An 18,115-nucleotide genomic window follows, 5' to 3' on the forward strand; every position below is an offset into this window, starting at 1 on the left:
ATATACTTGAGTAAAATTATCTTAAAGTCACGTTACTCTTACTCGAGTAAATATGTTGGCTACACTTCCCACCTCTGCTCATAAAGTAAACTGATTTGTTGATTGTTTAAAGGTAAAATGCTCTTGATAGAAATCACAAAATACTGACAGAGAAAAACTTGCAATTCAGTGAAGACATTTATTGTAAATAAAAACCTCATCAATACAACTCCTAAGTGCTCACATATGCTGAAGTTTAAACTCCTCAGTGATTTCTTCATCTTCCGCCAAACGTTTACAAAGAGAGGAAACAAAGGCACAAACACACAGGCTATTAAAAGTGGTGTAATAATAATAATGATAGTAATAGTAATAATAATAATGATAATAATAATAATAACAGTGTTCAAAAGAGCAACTGACATTGAATATTTCTCAAAATAGAAATTGTAAATAAAGATAGCAGACCATGTTTTTATTAAATTGGCCTATCAGTGCCAGAACAGTGTCACCTTCACTTAAAACAAAAAACACACTCAAGAAATCAAAGGCCAAACTCGTTTTGACTATATTTAGGGTAAATTTCTAATGAACATATCAAGCAATTGCAAAATGCAAAGTTTTATTTGAAATATTCCCCAAAAGATTAAAGCTAAAAGTTTAAACTCCTGCAGAAATAGCACAGCATGTAATGAGCGCTATAGGCAAGAGTGAATGAGAACCACAAGTTTCTGTCAAAGCATGAAATAAACACACTGGTCTGGCTATAAGAACATAATATCATCGCCACAAGTTTCCTATTAAATGTAACGTGCTCCTGAAAGTGTACAACAAAGAAAGCTGTGCTACTATTTTGAACCTGTTTTCCTGCTTTAAGGCAAAGATTGGCCATAATGTGTCGACTGCCTCCTACTATTTATCACACAGTGGGTTGCTACAGTGCGGCAGCTCCACAAATAAACTGTTTGACAGTGTTATTAAAGATGTGTTCTCCAGCATTCATAAAATGTGGTCAATTAGCACAGTACGAATCATGCACATGAGAGTGCCCAAACATAAAGTAAATCCCTCTATCAATTCTCAACAATGGTGAGGGGATGTTAATGTCACCAAAGCTAAAGGTAAAATGTTTAAGAGTGATGTTTCTGTATGTGTCTTTTTACTGTTATTTTCCCTGATGTTGTTTTATGTCATTCACATAATGTATCTAAGAATAATACAGCATTTTCAGCTTGTCTCTTTTTAATGTTGACGTCACAAGGTGGTCCATACTCTTTCAAAACTCCTTTCAACGTCCCCACTCCATCTATGCAGTCGATTCATTTTATGATCGAATGAATGATACGTGTTTTCAAACACACATTGAAGTTATGAAATACTAGGTGTCCAAAAGTATTAAAGGGGGTCAGTATTAAAAAGCCCAGATAAAGCATTAAGAGGACCTTTAACAGTAGGGTCCCTTCTGGGGACCAAGACTCTAATTGCTCAATACTAATCCCACAAAATGATTGTGCAAAAGCAAATACTGTAAAAATACAAAATATACAATTGTTATTTCAAGGAATTTCCTTTGGAAAATGACACATGATGATCAATGGCACCTTTGGCTGTCTCGATCACAGAATCCTGGCGCCCTGTGATCAGGGCTCTGAGAGTGTCCCCTTTGATTGAAGGGCTCTGTATGAGATATGCTTCATTATTGTCTGGCTGTGCATAGGAAGGGTTGGTGCTATTGTAACTGTGGCTCATAGATAACGTTTCTGTCTCATTTTTATGCCACGACTCAGAGTGGTGGGCCCAGTTATGCATGTTATTCACCTGTACAGACAAATCAAACATGGATGATTTAAGGCAGTGTGAATGGTCCCGAATGCTGTGGTAACTTTCCCCATTAGTGAGATTAGTGGACTTTCCAGAAGTCTCATATTCTGGGTCAATAGCCTCCACTTTGATCTGGGTGGTTCTCGACTTTATTCGTAGTTTATGTGGCAAAGCAGATGCTGAGTATGGGTCTGGCACCTTGTGCATGGAGACAATGACACTTGTGGGGTCACCTGGGATCAGTCCTTTGGGGACCTGCTGCTCATCCTCACCATCAGAGGACTTGCTCACGGCTCCGTCCTCTGAGCTTCGGGGAGAACTACTTGATGACCGGGTCATCTGCACAAATGAAGCTGGCGGTGGGTAGTTTACATTCAAAGGACTGGCCATGTAGGTTCTGTACATTTCATAGGGACTGCTGCGCTCTTGTGCATAGTTCCCAGCTTCGGCTGGTTCTTGCTTTACACCCAAAGCCCTACAAATATTCAGACTGTCCTGAGCAGAGGTACACGCCACCGTCCTGTCAGGCAAGACGCTGTGTGGTGAGTGCTTAATGACAGATATGCAGCTGTTGCGTATGTGTGGCTCAGAGACCATGCTGGAGGAACTTTGGCTACTACTTTGAGTGACAAACTCCTGGTAGAGGTTTGTGCTGGTAGCATTGGCTAGTTCTTGCACTTCCTGCGTGTAGGCTGTTGAGCTAAGTAGACCAAACTTTAGCTTGAGAGACAACAGCTCCGCCTTAAGAGTAGCGTTCTCTTCTCCCAGGGCCAGCAGTTTGTTCTCAAGCACCATGTCATTGATGCGCCGCTTTTCTCTAGAACGCTTTGCGGCTTCATTGTTTTTGCGACGTCTCTCCCAGTACTGGAGATCTTTTTTCTCTTCTGGAATGAACTCCCTTTTCCTGCGACAAGTCGTTTTAGGCTTGAAAGACAAAGCAGGGACTTGGGGACCCAACATGTCTCTATTAGCTCCCTGTAAGGCAACAGCAAGCGCCAAGGCATCGTTTCCAGTGTACGACTCAGCAGAGTCAACCTCTCGTTTGATTGTTTGCATAGTGTCCATATTTAAAGACTAGAAACTCACAGGAGTTCTCTTGTTCCAGGACAACATTGTATCCAACAGCAATAGTCAATTTTGAGTCTGTAAAGTCAGAGAGAAGCAATTATGTTAGATAGGCATAATAGCACATTTTCCAAATAGGCATAAAAGTACAGAATATATATATTTTTTCAAAACTTTCTACTGTAGAAGAACTATTCCCATATATGGCAACAACTGGTTACAGTAAGCATTTCATAATGTAGGAATCACATGGGCAGGATGTTGAAAGCATTTTTGCGCAAGTAGCCCAATAAAAATCTATTTGCACAGTGCAATTTTTATGAATCATTACATTGTTAGACTAATAAATGCGAACAAACAAGAAAGTGCGAAAGCTTATTAGGTTAAAGCTGACCTATTATAAGCGTTTGGAATACCTGTCTAGATAAATGCCAACTGTGTAAGGCTTGACGCTGGTTCCACGCGATAAAATGAACGGGAACAAAGATAAAATAAACTCAGCCCACGTTTTGTCCTTGATGATGATAAACTATGCAGATTTGCTCTGTGGGGGATGATTGGAGATTGTTTGTAGAAAAAAAGTTAGCTATCTCTGACCAAACAACAAAGCGCATCTGTAGGCTACATACACACAGATACGCCGATTACTCAGTTATTACTAATTCAGACGCGTTAACTCTCCTGATTGGAGTATAGTTGAGAGCATGCTCCACTGCAGAGATTTGTTTACGTTTCAACCACATCGCTCTGCTCGGACCCTTTGTCTTGTCTAACAAGGCAACACATGACATCAAGGCTAAATTTGGATCACACGTGATGGAAATTGATGGTTGTATTGGCGCAACGTGAGGAGCTCGCGCGAGTGAAAAGGGTGGCACTCGGAGTTCACCGCGTTAGCTTCAGTCATTGACGCGGTGCCCAACACGTAGCCTACTATTGCCCCAGATTCCTTCATTGTGTCGGGAATTACACAATAAACGGAGCCCCCACCTCCACCAACACCGGGAAGCCAAAGCCAGCAGATTCTATAGGCTGCAGACATTACGCAATGGACCGGCAATATGGGCTTTTCTACAACAACTTTATGTTATAACCCACTAACTGGCCAACAGAGTATTTACAGTGACTACACAAAGACCCACTTTAAAACGCTTTACTGAGACAATGTAGGCATTCACCCTGGTAATGACATCACTGGCTTGCTTACTCATGACACAGTCGACATAAGCATGGGGCTTATACGCCCTAAAATAGGCGACTAAAAGTGTCTACAATAACCGACGCTACATCAACTAGACCTTTACCACGGACACATGGCACCAGAGGCTACATGAGCTACAATTTGGGTAACGATATTGTGTTGCAATTCATAAACTCAGCTCCTGGCCTACGTGGATACATAACATTCAACACTTGTCTGCCTCGGCCATTTCCCAGTTAGAAGCAGGTAAGCCTGGCGGAACTATACACTAGTAAACTATGCGTAATTACACACACGTGGATAATACTTTTGTCTTAATGTGCAATCTCAACATGGCGAATAAGTTTAGAGGCCTGTGCCATTTTGTAAACATCCAATCCAACCATGCACATTCCTGCTCACATAAACCTCACAGGTCCAAAGAAAGCTCCATAACCAGGGCTGGGAATAGATGTGACTTAATGATGCATTATTTATAAATCAAATCAGTACCTTACAACTCGGTGTGAGAAGCCGCCGCGTCTCGATTGAGGGGAGAGGTGCAGGTTAATCATCAGCTGGTAAGGAAAAAGACTGTAGACATTACTACAAGTTGTGAAGTACCTTGTTCTCTCCACCCTCGCCTTTTTCCTCAAGGTGGCCACTGACTCATGGATCTGTGTTAGTAGGTCACTGCATAAGTGCATTGGCAGCGTGGATTAACAGACAGCGCGCGCTGCCAATGAAGAGGGAGCATTTTCCAACTTCGACCAATGATTTTCTTTTGTAGCAGACAGCTCGCGTCTCATCTAAAATGTATGTCGTCATCTCTACTGTGTGTTGCGTTCAGGTACGCGGGCTCAAAAGAAGAAAGCGCTTACCTCCGAATAGGTCTCCGATAAAAAGCTATCCACCCAAATCCGTGATAGCACATCTTTATTTCATTAGTGTGAACTAAACATTGAGATGTTTTCAGATATTTCACGTAGACTTTGATGATTTTTGACCAGTTGTAACGAAAATATGCGCATGTATCCAGTGTTTTAAACAAAAAATATATAATTATAATTATAATTATCATTATCATTATCATTATCGTTATTTATTTTGATAGTCATCACCGCGACTTTGTATAGGCTTTATTATCAACTACATGTAATCAAGCGTTACATTCATACAAATATATAAAAATGGCTCATTGACTAAACCCCTCGTAACCTTTAAAGCCTTCCGAAAAGAATAACTTTTATAAAGATAGAATCATTTCATTTGTCATCAACCAACTTTGGAAATTGCAGTTACAAATAGCGTCCTCTAGGGGTCACCATCTAACTTCTGTTCAGTCAGTTCTCTGATCGTCCTGTAATGTGGCCAATAGAAGCTTTACAAATCAATCTTGTATAATGCAGGTAAGATAAACAGCCCATTCCTTGTTCTGTCGCCTTCACAAGGTGAAATGTGTCAGGCAGCTTTTTAGATATCAAGGTCTAACATTTTTTACAAAAGTACAAAAACAAGCCATTTATAAAATATCTTTATTGAATACTCCATATACATGGAAGTACACAATATACTGTGATTTTATAAAGCTGGTACAAAGCAACAGGCTAAAAACACTCAAAAAAAAAAACTTTTTACAGAAAAATCAAACAATCTACAGACAATTAAATGTTCAGGCAAAACTACATTAATTTATAAAGTTCTTTGCAGTTCGTTGTCGATGCAAGTCTCAATATTGTTCGAGATATGTCTTGTGGAATACATTCTTGATTCTCACCCCCACAATAATTAATATGCAGTCAATCAAATCTGAAATTACCAAAATTTACTCACAAGGACAATAAATTACCAACAAAACCAAACCTTGATATGTGGTCTGGTTTGGTTTTGGCTGCAGAAACCAAAAGTACAAAATTCCTTTGTGTGTTGCACAGCAACATTAATTAATACAGTTTGGTATCATCAGACCAAAGTCTTACTTGACATGACACAGGAGTTGGAGGTACAAAGTACTTTGAACTAGTTTCAGTCCTATCGAGCCGAGAACATGTTTTCCCCCTCAGATCTGCTCTTTAAACTTCATATTTGTTTTTCTTCTTAAATGGACAATTCTTCAGACTTTCTTATGAGTCAGACACGTGGGTGACCAGTTCTTCAGTCTGTGGCTCACTGTCCCCAAGTAATTCCGTCTCTGGCACTGACAGGTCTTCATGATGGTCCGGTTCATCATGTAATGCCCCATCCACTAAGTCCTCATGGTTTGCCTTGTCCTCGTTTAACAGAGCTGCTCGCTCTGTGGCTGAAGTGTTGGAGGGAGCTGTGGTGACGTAGCCAGTAGAAGTCGATCCACTGCCGCTGTGGTGAGACCCTGCTTTAGCCACCATTGGAGGCGGGTGGTGCATCTGCTGGTGAGGCAAGGCCATTGGAATTTGCATGGGATAAAAGTTCTGCATGTAAGGGTAGGCTGGCATGGGGTGGTACCCGTTGACTGGGATATAGAGCTGTGGGGGGACCATAGGCCGATGCATCTGACCCTTCATTGGCATGAATTGCGGCTGATGGAAGGGGGAGGAGGTCTTTTTAGGACTGGCATAGCGCGAGGCATTGGCTGTGCTCATACTAATGTTACTGACAGGGCTAGTGCTCAGGGAGCTGGTCTGGGTGGTGTTACTGTTGCCAGAAGTGGGGGCAGAACTGTTGTAGCTGGTCAGGTTTTCCCAAGAGCGCAGACGGGCGTGAATATCTTTGAAACGAGGTCTTCTTGCAGGAAACTCACTCCAGCACTCAAGCATTAGCGTGTAAACCCAGCCTGGGCAGTCATCAGGGCAGGGCAGCAGCTGGTGGTTACGAACCATCTCAATCACATCCTGGTTGGAGTAGCCACAATAAGGCTGTAGACCATAGCTGAAGATCTCCCACTGCAAAACGCCATACGACCAGATGTCTGAGTCTGTGGTGAACTTGCCATACATTATGGCCTCTGGAGACATCCAACGAATAGGGAAATGATTCCCCATGAGATTGTAGTAATCAGCTGAGTATACATCTCCATAGAGACCCAGATCCAGGATTTTAATGCTGAGTTTATCGTAGACAAGGATGTTGCGAGCTGCAAGATCTCTGTGCACAACCTGCTGGTTTGAGAGGTACTCCATCCCAGCAGCAACCTGAGTAATGATATGAAGAAAGTCAGTCTGCTCGAGTGTGGATTTGACTGTTTTGCCATCATCTGAGCTGCCAACATCAGAGTTAGGGGAGCGCATCACCAGATACTTATGGAGGTCTCCAATGCTGGAGAAGGAGAAGATCATGCTAATCGGCTGCTCTTTGGTAACAACTCCCAACAGACACACAATGTTGTGATGCTGAAGGTGAGAGCGCCTCATGGCTTCATGTCGAAATTCCTCACAAAGAGTAGAGTCAACTTTATCCTTCAAAGTCTTTATGGCCACAACTTGAGTCTGCTCGCCAGGCGCTGTGCCGTAGAACTGACCTCTGTACACTTTGCCAAAACGGTCCTCGCCAAGCTCCTCCATAAACCGCAAAGCTGACTTGTTAATCTCTCTCATTTTGGCCTGTATTCCAAAAAAAAAAGACAGTCACTGCAGTGTTCATTTGACTAAGTACAACATAACACAAAGGCATGTGTTTCAGCATCATTTTTGTGATACCTGGTGTTTTTGCTGAGCCAGCTGTGACAGTTCCACATCTTGGGTAGGGGAGCTGTTGAGTTGGCAGTGAGGTGGTGTGTCACTGGACTCCTTTTGCTTATTGCGACACATATAAACCAGAAAAAAGAGACAAGCGATGACCATCGGGATGGCAAGCGCTGGGATGAGGATGAGCAGAATCTCATTTCTGGGATTTTCCGGAGGTTCTACATGGGAAAAAATAAAATAAATTCCACTTACTATCACATGGGTCCACATATATTGTCATCAATATTGTGCCTAAATAAAACAGCAAACCAAGTAATCAAGCAATCGAGCAGAGTGCAGAAAAACAAGAAGCTTATGAAACTGGAGACTGAAGAGTGGACAGAAGACACACTTTACCCATGAATAAAAGAAACATGTGTGCCAAAGAAATGAATGCAAAGTTCAAAGCAGTTGGGGCAACAACGGGGCAGTTAGCATTTTGTCTTTTCATTTATCCAAGTATTTACAGTCAGGGTAGTAAAGGAATAATAATGAGGAACAAAACTACTTACGACAAGGCTGAATGTCACATAGACCAACCCGGACCTGTGGGTCCAGTGTAAAGCACCAGGGGGCCTCCATCTGTCCCCCAGGATTTCGACAGAAGTTGTGCCCACCCCGTAGTTCAGGGTAGTCCTGAGAATGGTGGTGGCTATGGGGGTACTGCGCACTCCATGGTTGGCAGTGGTGCCCGGACCTTGTGACACTCACTGTGCCCCGGTAGTCTGCCCCACTTCCATTGTAGCAGCTATGGTCCGTGGGGGGGTCTACAAAATTAAATTGCTGTTATTGAGTTATTCACAGGCAGTTTCAAATATCAACTGTACGTTCACAATAGCACTTACATGAACCCAGTTTTTCAGGTGGGACTCCAACCCTCATGCAGGAGGATGCTTCCGGCGTCCCGGGCCGTGGCAACAGGTAGCAGATGGGAAGCTGAAGCTGCATTAGAATCATGGGATGGGACCTGGCTATAGTGTACTCTTCATGGCATAGGTCGTTTTCCAAAGCCTCACATTCATCTCGACAGAGCTGACGCTTGCGGGGTCCACGGTATCCCTCATCACAAAGAGGGAAGACGTAGTGGCAAAATGAAGGGATGGCAAAGTTGGAGCACTGATCTGATAGTTGAGTGGAGGTGCCAATCATTGTGAGGGCGGCTAAAAAGCAGCAGTAGAAATGCATTCAGAAACAAAACTGATAAGACATAATACTAATAATACTAAACTAATAATCAGAAATCCATACCTGTGATACGATTTTCACTCTCCCCCTGTGTCTGCAGTGACTCTACATAGATGCTCTGGTTCCCAATGAATCTAGCACAAGCAATGCCTCGATATGGCTGGCAGAAACCTTTTTCATGAGACCTACAACACAAAGTGAGTTAGATTTAATCAACTACCTTTACGGCAGACTTACTTTTCACTGAAGTGTAAACACAACATGGTTTAGTACAATATCTACAGGAATTGTCAGCACAAAATGAAAAGGCAGCACAGGGGATCCAAACATACAGTGTAAATCTCACAGCTTTGGGAATCTGCTTTGATCAAGGCCACTAAGCTCAACTTGTTTTTAAACTTGGCTTTTTTTGTTGGGGTCATCTATGTGCTCTGTTTGTACAAAGCTTACCTCTCAGTTCTGACTTAAGCCCGAATCCACTAAACAAACTCAAAGTGTGAGGTTTATCTGCTCCACTCTACACATCCACCCTGTGAATGCTACTTCAGGGAGATTGTATTTTGTCACTTGTGCTACAATCAGATTTGCATGGTCTTTGTAATTACATTAAGTGGTATGTTAAAATACGGAGTGCAAATCTTTTTATGTGCCTGCTTTTATTCAGACTAGTTTTGACATTCCCTGCTAATTGCTATATATAGCACCAATGGTGTTAAAATCTAATTTAAATTGTCCTGAAGTGACCTGATCTCCCTCACCTTGTTGGCTCTATATTCACTTAAACAAAAAGCATCTGCGTTTGTGTGAAGGCTTGCTCTAAATGTCCATTTAAATCCAGAATTCAGATAAAATATTATAATTTACAATATGGTTTCTCAGGCTGACTAACATGATCGTTTAAACAAGACTTCAGTGAGTGTTAGCAGAAAAGACCTTTGTTTGGGGAAAATAGCAGCAGTCTCCTCTCTGCTCATGTTTAGATTTTGTATAAGCCACAGCTGTTTAGACTTTGGATCTGCTTTGTGTCTATATAAAGCTTCCTTGGTGGTGTATAGATAATTTATCACAACTTGCCTGAGGTTCCTCTCCAAACATTGGCTGAATGGGGTAAATTAATGTGGTGCAAAGTATGCACAGTATGGGTATGTACATGGCATCTTTGGATGGAGCCAGGCCATACATTTTCAAGTCACATAACTTTTGGTATAAATGCATCATTCAAGGAGAGATGTTAGTAAGGTCAACACCCTGCACTTGTGTTCCTATTTTAGCTGTTTTAATTAGGTCAGAAAAGATAAGACTTTATTGATCTCACAAGGGAGGTGTGCAAAATAGACAGGAAATGTGTAATCAAGTAACTAGACGTATCTTATAAAAATAGAACGCTTTAATGGAACAGGCCACGATTTTTCCATACTGAGATATGTTCTTACCCGAGCTTCTACGTTTCCCCTATTTAAATACGGTTACGTGAGTAGTTGCATGATCCAAGTACAGCCACATAAAATTACATATGGGGTTAAAATGGGGAACTATATTGTAAGGCGTAATAACACCTTAGGAGCACAGGAGTGTTATTACGCCTTACAATATAGTTCCCCTTTGTATCTGCTTAGAAAAATCGACATGTTTAATTTTGTGTAACTATACTTGGATCGTGTAATTACTCACATAACCATATTTAAATAGGGAAAACGTGAAAGAGCTTGGTCGCTTCTAACTTCACTCCCATAGAGGAGAGGAGGAGAGGCTAATGCTAACAACATCTTCTGTATTTTTGTGTGACTGAGCTCACGCACAAAGACCAGACAGGTACGCATCAACTCGTCTAAGCTCAGGCAAGAACATATCTCAGTATGGAAAAACGGTGGCCTGTTCCTTAAAGGGCAAAAGTATACAGTATATAAATATGAAAAAAGAAATATAGAAATACCGAAAATATCAAAACTCAACACTGGTAATGCAAAGTTTACAGTCTTTCGAGCGACTTGTTATTTCTAATAAAAGTCACCCTCATTACATGCTGTGCTATGTATTCCCCCACAACTGCAGATGAAAGTCTCTTAAGGGGGTCACATAACTAGTCGATGCGATAAGCTCCTAATAAAAACATTTTGAAGCAAAGGATATGAATCAGCACAGTTTTCCGTTCAAAGCCGGCTTGTCCAGACCACCAGTGAGGGTCTGACTCTAGTGAGCAACGAATGAGTCAAGCCACGAGAACAAAAGCTAAACGTCCACGACCCGCTAGCATCTGTCATAGGAGCGAGGCACACATCCTCAATCAGGTCTAATTGTCAGGGCCAGACGGTGAAGGTATGACTGCTGCTCGCTCACAAGTCCATGCACGTCTGTCCTTTTGGCAGGCGCACATGATACAAGAAATGTGGCTTGTTGGAAATAGCATACAGCACCATTTACTGTGAATTCATTTACATCTGTAACTAAAATGAGGTGAGAGTGCATACTCAAATAAACCACAAGAGTTTGGCAGATTTCATTACAGATTGAATACTATTAAAGGCCCTGTACCTGATTCGAACTTTATCAGCACTTTTCACAACTTACTGGTAAAGTAATATATCATCTACAAGACAATATCTAAATTGTTGTTTGGAAGGTGTATAAAAATACCGAAATATTCACTTTTGTCTACTTGTACGTGCAGGGTCAGTTTCAGGGTACACTGAAATGCTAACAAACTTGTACTTCGTGTGTGTATTAGTGGAACACTTTTCCCCCTCCTTCAGTATATTGAAAAAATACTGTGCATCAGGTATAGGGTCTTTATTTCTTTCGTTCTTTTCTTTCACTTACGGTACATCTGGGCCATGAGTGGGCATGAGGCCTGTGAATGAAAAAATACAAAATCAGTTCACAGTTACTTACAGCAGTAATGACAGAGAGGCACTGCAGGAATGAATACACACCGAGCTTGACGTAGAGAACCCCAGTGGCAGTGATAGTCTTCTGGGAGTTTGTGGCCACACACTGGTAGTAGCCTGTATCCGTGGTGTCCAGGTCTTGTATTCGAAGCTTGGACCCAGACTCGGATTTGCGGATGGTGATGCGCCCCTGTTCTTGGACTACGGGAGCATCGTTCTTCAGCCAGCGGATTGTGGGGCGAGGGTTCCCAGACACTTTGCACTGCAGCGTCGCTGTCTGGCCCTGGAAATGGGTGATGTTGTTCACTGGCTCCAAGAACTCCAGATAATTACCTGAAAATACACAATATGCATTGGGTGCCAAAATAGTAAAAACTAAACATACATTATTAGGTATGGAGGAAAAAATAAGTCCAAAAAAAGGCCCAGAAACTTCTAGAAACTTCTTTTCTTTTAAGTTTGACAAACATTATGCACAACCTCTCCAACACCACTGTTGTTTGAAAAAGGTGTGAAGCACTTGCTCCCTAAGGACTACTGACCACCACAATAGACAATTTTACTCTAATTGTAGCATCATCAAAATGTTGCATTCTTAAATGTTTGCATGTGGTGGATCAAAATTGTATTGCCTGTTTGCTATATTCAAAGTTTCAAGTTTACAGATAATACAACTTTTTTATATTTATACTGGTTAGTATTTCCGATGATATAGGCCAATGTATTTTTAATGGTTTTATTTGTATTTCTGTAAAACCTGGCACCCCTGGGTGGTTGCCACACCCATGGCTATTGAAGATGGCCTAACACTGCCTCATCTTTTGCCTGAGGTAGACCTTGTCGAGTCGAAACGTTGCATTTTTATTAACCACTTTTAACCCCGCCTTAACCTTCTCCAGTTCAGCTTCTTGACTGGAGTTTACAGCCTATAGGCCAGACTTACGCTTCATTTGAAAGCTAAGAACTACAAAACTGATCATGACTTTTTTGTTGCACTGTCGCCACGTTTTTGTCACAGTTTATACCCATTTTTGACGTGTTTTCGTCTCTTTTTTGACCGCTCTTTTTTGTTTTTTCATCAGTTTTTCATCATGTTTTTTGACGCTTAGTTCAAGAAGCTTTTAGATTTGATTTAAAGCCCAGGAGAAAGCCCGGAGAAAGTGTGTTTCTGTAACTGCTGTCGAATCTATCCTAATCAATGTGCGGATTTCTTCACATAGTCCACAGATAAAAGCCTAATTAAAGAACTGTACCAGTAAAAGCTACCTCCTTGAACCCCCTCCCTTTCATGTGTGAAGCGCTTTGGGTGTGACTTGTGTCATATGAAAAGCGCTATACAAATAAGATTCCCTTCCCCTTCCCTATAATATCTTTGCACTACAGCAGAGCTAAAAGCCAGTGGGCTATCAAAGGAAACTCAGCCAGCATGTTGCTGTTTCAGTCCACGTTGGTTTATCAGACATAAACAATATCTTACAAGGGTGCAAACGGCTTTAATGCCACATCTGAATCTTGACAGAAGGAAATTAAAATAATGTAGCCCAAAACTAAACTCTTTTTAAAAATTGATCCCTTGAGACAAACAAACATTGAGCTTGTGGTGAAATCAACAAACCCACCAATGTCCTGACAACTGGAAACCAGCTCCGCCAAAGTGTCTGCTCAACACAGATGTGAAATTACTTGCTGAGATTCTGATTCAGCAGAGACTCAGACACTATGAAATACGTTTTGTGTTTTCTTTAAGACAGAATGGGCCAGATCTTGTGCCTGGCGCAAACTCTAAACGCGATGGTTATCTTCCGAGTGGCGCAGCTATTGCGCTCTGAGCCTGCGCTACTTGCAAGATGGCACAGGCTCATATATAAGCGACCTCTTATAAGCTACCTCTTCACTTATAAAAAGAGAAGAGGTCGACTGAGGCGTGGTTTATTATAAGCAGCACAGAGAGTGGTTCTCTGATGCCTCACATTCATTTCCTCGTTTACATTGCGCTGCCTTGTGTTCTTCCTTGAGCACTATAGGCCCTCACAGATCAAACTAATGACATTATAAACCCCATCGTGAGCTAAACAATGTCCGTGTCCCGAGAGAAAGAGATGTCGCTACAGCCAGTCCCGCTGTGGCGCGGGTCGGCACTCACTCGGCCGTAGTTGTGTTAACGCGGCCAAAACAAAAGCACATGTTCATCCCCCACTCCCCCTCAAACTCGTCCCATCCCGGCCGAGAAGTCTCGCTGGAGGAAAAAGACTGTTGTACATAACATCACCATCGACACAGATGTCATAGAAGGGGGCGTGGCAAACAGAACAGGGGGAAAACAGAACCTTTAGGGAAACACAATTTTCTACTCTTTTTAGCCCTTTTCTGGTGGAATAGGCTATATGCACAGTTTCCCCACGTGACGTCTTCCTGGACAGTCAGCCAGACGCAGCACTTCCTGTCGCTGGTCGTTTACGTTCACAATTAGCAGATTCCCACACAAAAATAGCGATAGCTCAGGATCTGGTTAAGGACAACGAGTTACTGATGGACAGTCACAGCAACGTATTACAAACATCATGTTCGCTGTGAATCCAGCACCCAAAGGAAACGCCAGCTGTCGTAAGGTAGGAGCTTTTATCTCACGAGCTAAAGGCTAGTGTTGAAAAATGATAATATAACATGTAAACAAGTAAATATTATTTAAACTACTAACAGGACGATTCTTTTTTGCGCAGGCTCGTTCAAAACTTTGCGCTAGTTTTATTTTTTATTTTGTTAGCCGCGTTAGCTTCAAGACAAAAACATCCAGCGTTATGAACACGGAGGTTTCCTCCAGTGAAGTCGTTGCGTCTCACGTAATATTTTTTAACCTGCTCCAGCCACATCCGAACTTTTACTCGCTGTCCTTTACCAAATCTTAAGCTATTGCTTCATTTCTGTGGGACCTGCTAATTTTTAATGGGAAGAGATGACAGACAGGAAGGACAGCCTCTGGCTGACTGTCCAGGCGGAAATCACGTGGGGTCACTGTGCATATAGCCCATATGAACTTATTTATCACATACAATTAAAGTCAAGTCTAAATCGGGTCCATATGGATATTTTTCCACAGCAGATTGTTCAGTAGAAGCAAAAAAATGGCAGTCGTAGCTAGCGCTAGCTAGCATTAGCATTAGCACGATGCTAACATGTAGCATCGTGTTAGCATTCTCTGTTATTTGTATTTATGGGCTGTTGAACCACTTTGCTTCTCCCCATGTCTTTGTATCTTTATTGGGTAGAAATCTATATCAATAATTCAGCATTTGTTAAAGTAGTTTTTGAATAATCAGAGAGAGTTTAAATCTCCAAATTGTTTTCCCCCTTAACTGTTTTCAAACATGACCATATATGGAGTGATTCCAGAGATGCCATCTGTATCTATTGGTCATGAGTGTTTCTCCACCCCACGCACTTCCCACTTAAATGCACTAAGTCTGGAGTGGCAAGATTTCAAAGTACACTCCTACTCAGCACAAAATGTTAGTCTATAGTAACATTTTACAAACACAAGATCGGGCCCTGTGACTCAAAGTTAATTAAAAGTATGTCTGGTTGTTTCTTTTTTAAGAGCTCTGTGTTTCTTTTGCTTAAATTACTCACAGGTCCACCCCAGTAATGAAGACTTTTTTTTATAATTTCATATCCTATTATTTTTCTATTTACATGACTACCTGAGCCTTTGCATCTGCCTTTGTCATTTCATATGCAGCCCCATCTCTCTTTATCTCTCTTTAAGCAGGGTCATTTGTCATCTTAAACAACAGCTTTGGAATTCAAATTACCCCCTGGCTGTTTCCTAAACTTTGTAGGTAAATCACTTATTCCAGAGAGCTCAGTAAATGCCAAGTAAAGGTAGTAAATGTGTTCCCCATACGGACAGAGACATTAATCAAAAGTGACAGGTCTCTGCGCCCACATCAGTCTTTGGGAGAACAGAACACTGAGCAGGGATTCAAGAGGACGTATTTCTTCCTCTCATGTTATTAATTATGTCTGTTTCAGATAACGTGATGTTTCCTATTCAGCGTGAAACATATATTCCTCTTATGCTGGGCTGACTGCATGTAAGTCTGTCAAATATTGCACTCTAAGTTTAGGGGTGGTCTAAAGGCCCAACCCCAATGACACAAAATTCATGTATTTTAAGGAAGACACAGCACCCTTTAAACTACGACCTGCCGCAGCACAGTTCCACTTAAGAGATGACCATAATTAACAGGCAAAGGCAAAGTAGAACATGGGAGAGCGTCAGCTGAGTCATCTAGTTCACAACGTTTCAGGCCGCGACTCCCAAATGACCATACAAACAATCTGGGACTGTGCACTGCGAAAACGAAATAATAATAAAAACATCAAGCAAAAAGCATTGAACATTTCATTATGTATTTACATTATTTACATCTGTTTCAATGAAGATGTATATGCATATCCACTATAATCTGTTTTTAATCAACTTAATCCCATTTATGAGACCACTGATCTAGTCCACACTCACATAAATCATCAGAGTTGTCTTGTCATATTAATACCAAAACAACCCACCCACTGCACCTCTCTCTCCACTAAGAAAAAACTAAAACAACAATTTAAACAAATCTTCGTCTGTCGAGTTTTAACACATTTCTGTGTTGCATTATTCTGTTCTTGAAAATAAATATTAGGTGTCTGTAAACACCTAAATAAGGCATATCACGAGAGATGAATTAATAATAGATTTTTTATGACCCTGTCCGTCAAAATAACAGAGAGAAAATACCCCGAATGAAACCACTGGTATCAGTTCAAAGTGAGTACATTGCTTATTTGAGTTTGTATTGGTACAGTATTTGGCATTATCCTGAACATAACGTTCCTCTGGATTGGGAGAAGCAGGATTATTGCTGTGAGAGATGCTCTATGCTGTTTCATCCTTAGTCACAGCGAGGACCCAGGTTCACAGAGTTACCAGAATCAGAAATTTGTTTCCCTGATATTCTGGCAAATATCAGCATTAAAAATTAGTTATAAAAAACATTTATGTTTGAAGAGTAATGGTACCACAGTAATCATCAGAGAGTAGAATCATTGCCCAAATCAATCATTGCCCAGTGGGTCTAAACCAAAATATGGGCCAGTGTCATGAGTCATTTTTTCACAGGGAAAGTCGACAACTTTGATGAAGCTGTAACTCACAAAAATCTATCATATTAGAAGCTCAGATTTGGACTACAAAGGAAGGGCAATAGACATTTTAAGAACTTTTAAGACAGCCCTTATCAACACAGTTTGTATAGACGTTTCCAGATGGTAAGAATTGCGTTACTATTTGAAGCCTTGTTCATTCACTCTCCAAACTCTCTTGCGTGGATTTTCCTGCAGCTGAAGTTGTACATTGCGATGTCTCCCACAAAAATGAAGCGTCTTCAAAACTAATGGACTTCCAAGAACTGATTAGAGATCCAGGCAGGAGTGAGTGTTGCTGACAGGGGATTAAATGAGGCTGGATAAATGACCTTAAGTAATGGAAAAAGAAAATCCACAAACTGCGAAAGAAAGAAAGAAAAAAAAACACACAAAGGTAACACAACAAAAGTTAACAGGCCACTGCTGAGCGGGCCGCGGTCCAGTCGGACTCCCAAAGGAAAATACACAGCTCTGTTTCCTCTCTCAGCACAAGGCACTGGCCGCTCGCCAACTCTTAATATGAACAAGTCTTCTTTAAACAAAGTCAGACACAAACACAGTGGCATTGTTAAACTTTTCATCCTTCACCTATGCCAGTCATTTCATTTGCTGCTTGTCATTTCTACACGAGGTCTAGTATTCAACCTACATGGGCCTCAACAACAAAGAGATAAGCGGGTATACACGACTATGCAATAGTGCGTTGATGGGACGTCTAGCATGAGGAGAAGCAGGACTGTTTGGACACTCTGACGTCAGACAGAAACCTCCGCTATGATTGCTGTTAGTCGATTACTGTATAAGGGAATAGTTTTTGTCAGACACAGCCAAGTACCCTGCGTTTAGTACCACCTCGAGCCACGGCCAAGATCAGGAATTAATGCAATGGAAAATAATCCGCACAGAGAGATACACACATGAGAGGTCACCACCCCGTAGTCTTTTTTAACTTAGTGGCAGTACTGTTGCTTAGGCCTGTCACAGTAGCATGCGGCATATTTCTGCAGATACGACTGTGATATATTGTAAGACCATCGATACTCTAACGATCCCAGAAAGCGGGATTTTTTTAAATGTACTTAACTATAGGGTGCATGAACTGCAATACATTT

At 41.5% G+C, this 18,115-nt stretch overlaps 2 protein-coding genes across 2 annotated transcripts in view; both read right to left on the minus strand.

Annotated features, from left to right (window-relative positions):
- Positions 1-676: 676 nt before the first annotated feature.
- On the minus strand, positions 677-4,743 carry nfil3 (nuclear factor, interleukin 3 regulated). Its single transcript, XM_079551842.1, has 2 exons — positions 4,559-4,743; positions 677-2,943 (listed from the first exon to the last, which is right to left on the minus strand). Exon 2 carries the CDS (start codon positions 2,863-2,865, stop codon positions 1,531-1,533), a length of 1,335 nt encoding a protein of 444 aa, XP_079407968.1. The 5' UTR covers positions 2,866-2,943; positions 4,559-4,743; the 3' UTR covers positions 677-1,530.
- A 931-nt stretch (positions 4,744-5,674) lies between these two features.
- The window catches only part of ror2 (receptor tyrosine kinase-like orphan receptor 2), a 34,182-nt gene continuing 21,741 nt past the window's right edge, over positions 5,675-18,115 (minus strand). The window contains exons 3-9 of the mRNA XM_079551331.1: positions 11,859-12,146; positions 11,746-11,776; positions 8,992-9,113; positions 8,589-8,903; positions 8,256-8,510; positions 7,717-7,922; positions 5,675-7,620 (exon numbers count right to left, since the gene is read on the minus strand). Coding sequence (XP_079407457.1) covers positions 6,169-7,620; positions 7,717-7,922; positions 8,256-8,510; positions 8,589-8,903; positions 8,992-9,113; positions 11,746-11,776; positions 11,859-12,146 — 2,669 coding nt within the window. The 3' untranslated portion in view covers positions 5,675-6,168. The remainder of the gene's footprint in view (positions 7,621-7,716; positions 7,923-8,255; positions 8,511-8,588; positions 8,904-8,991; positions 9,114-11,745; positions 11,777-11,858; positions 12,147-18,115) is intronic.

The sequence above is a fragment of the Gobius niger genome (genome assembly GCF_951799975.1).
Source record: "Gobius niger genome assembly, chromosome: 2".
Lineage (NCBI taxonomy): Eukaryota > Metazoa > Chordata > Actinopteri > Gobiiformes > Gobiidae > Gobius > Gobius niger.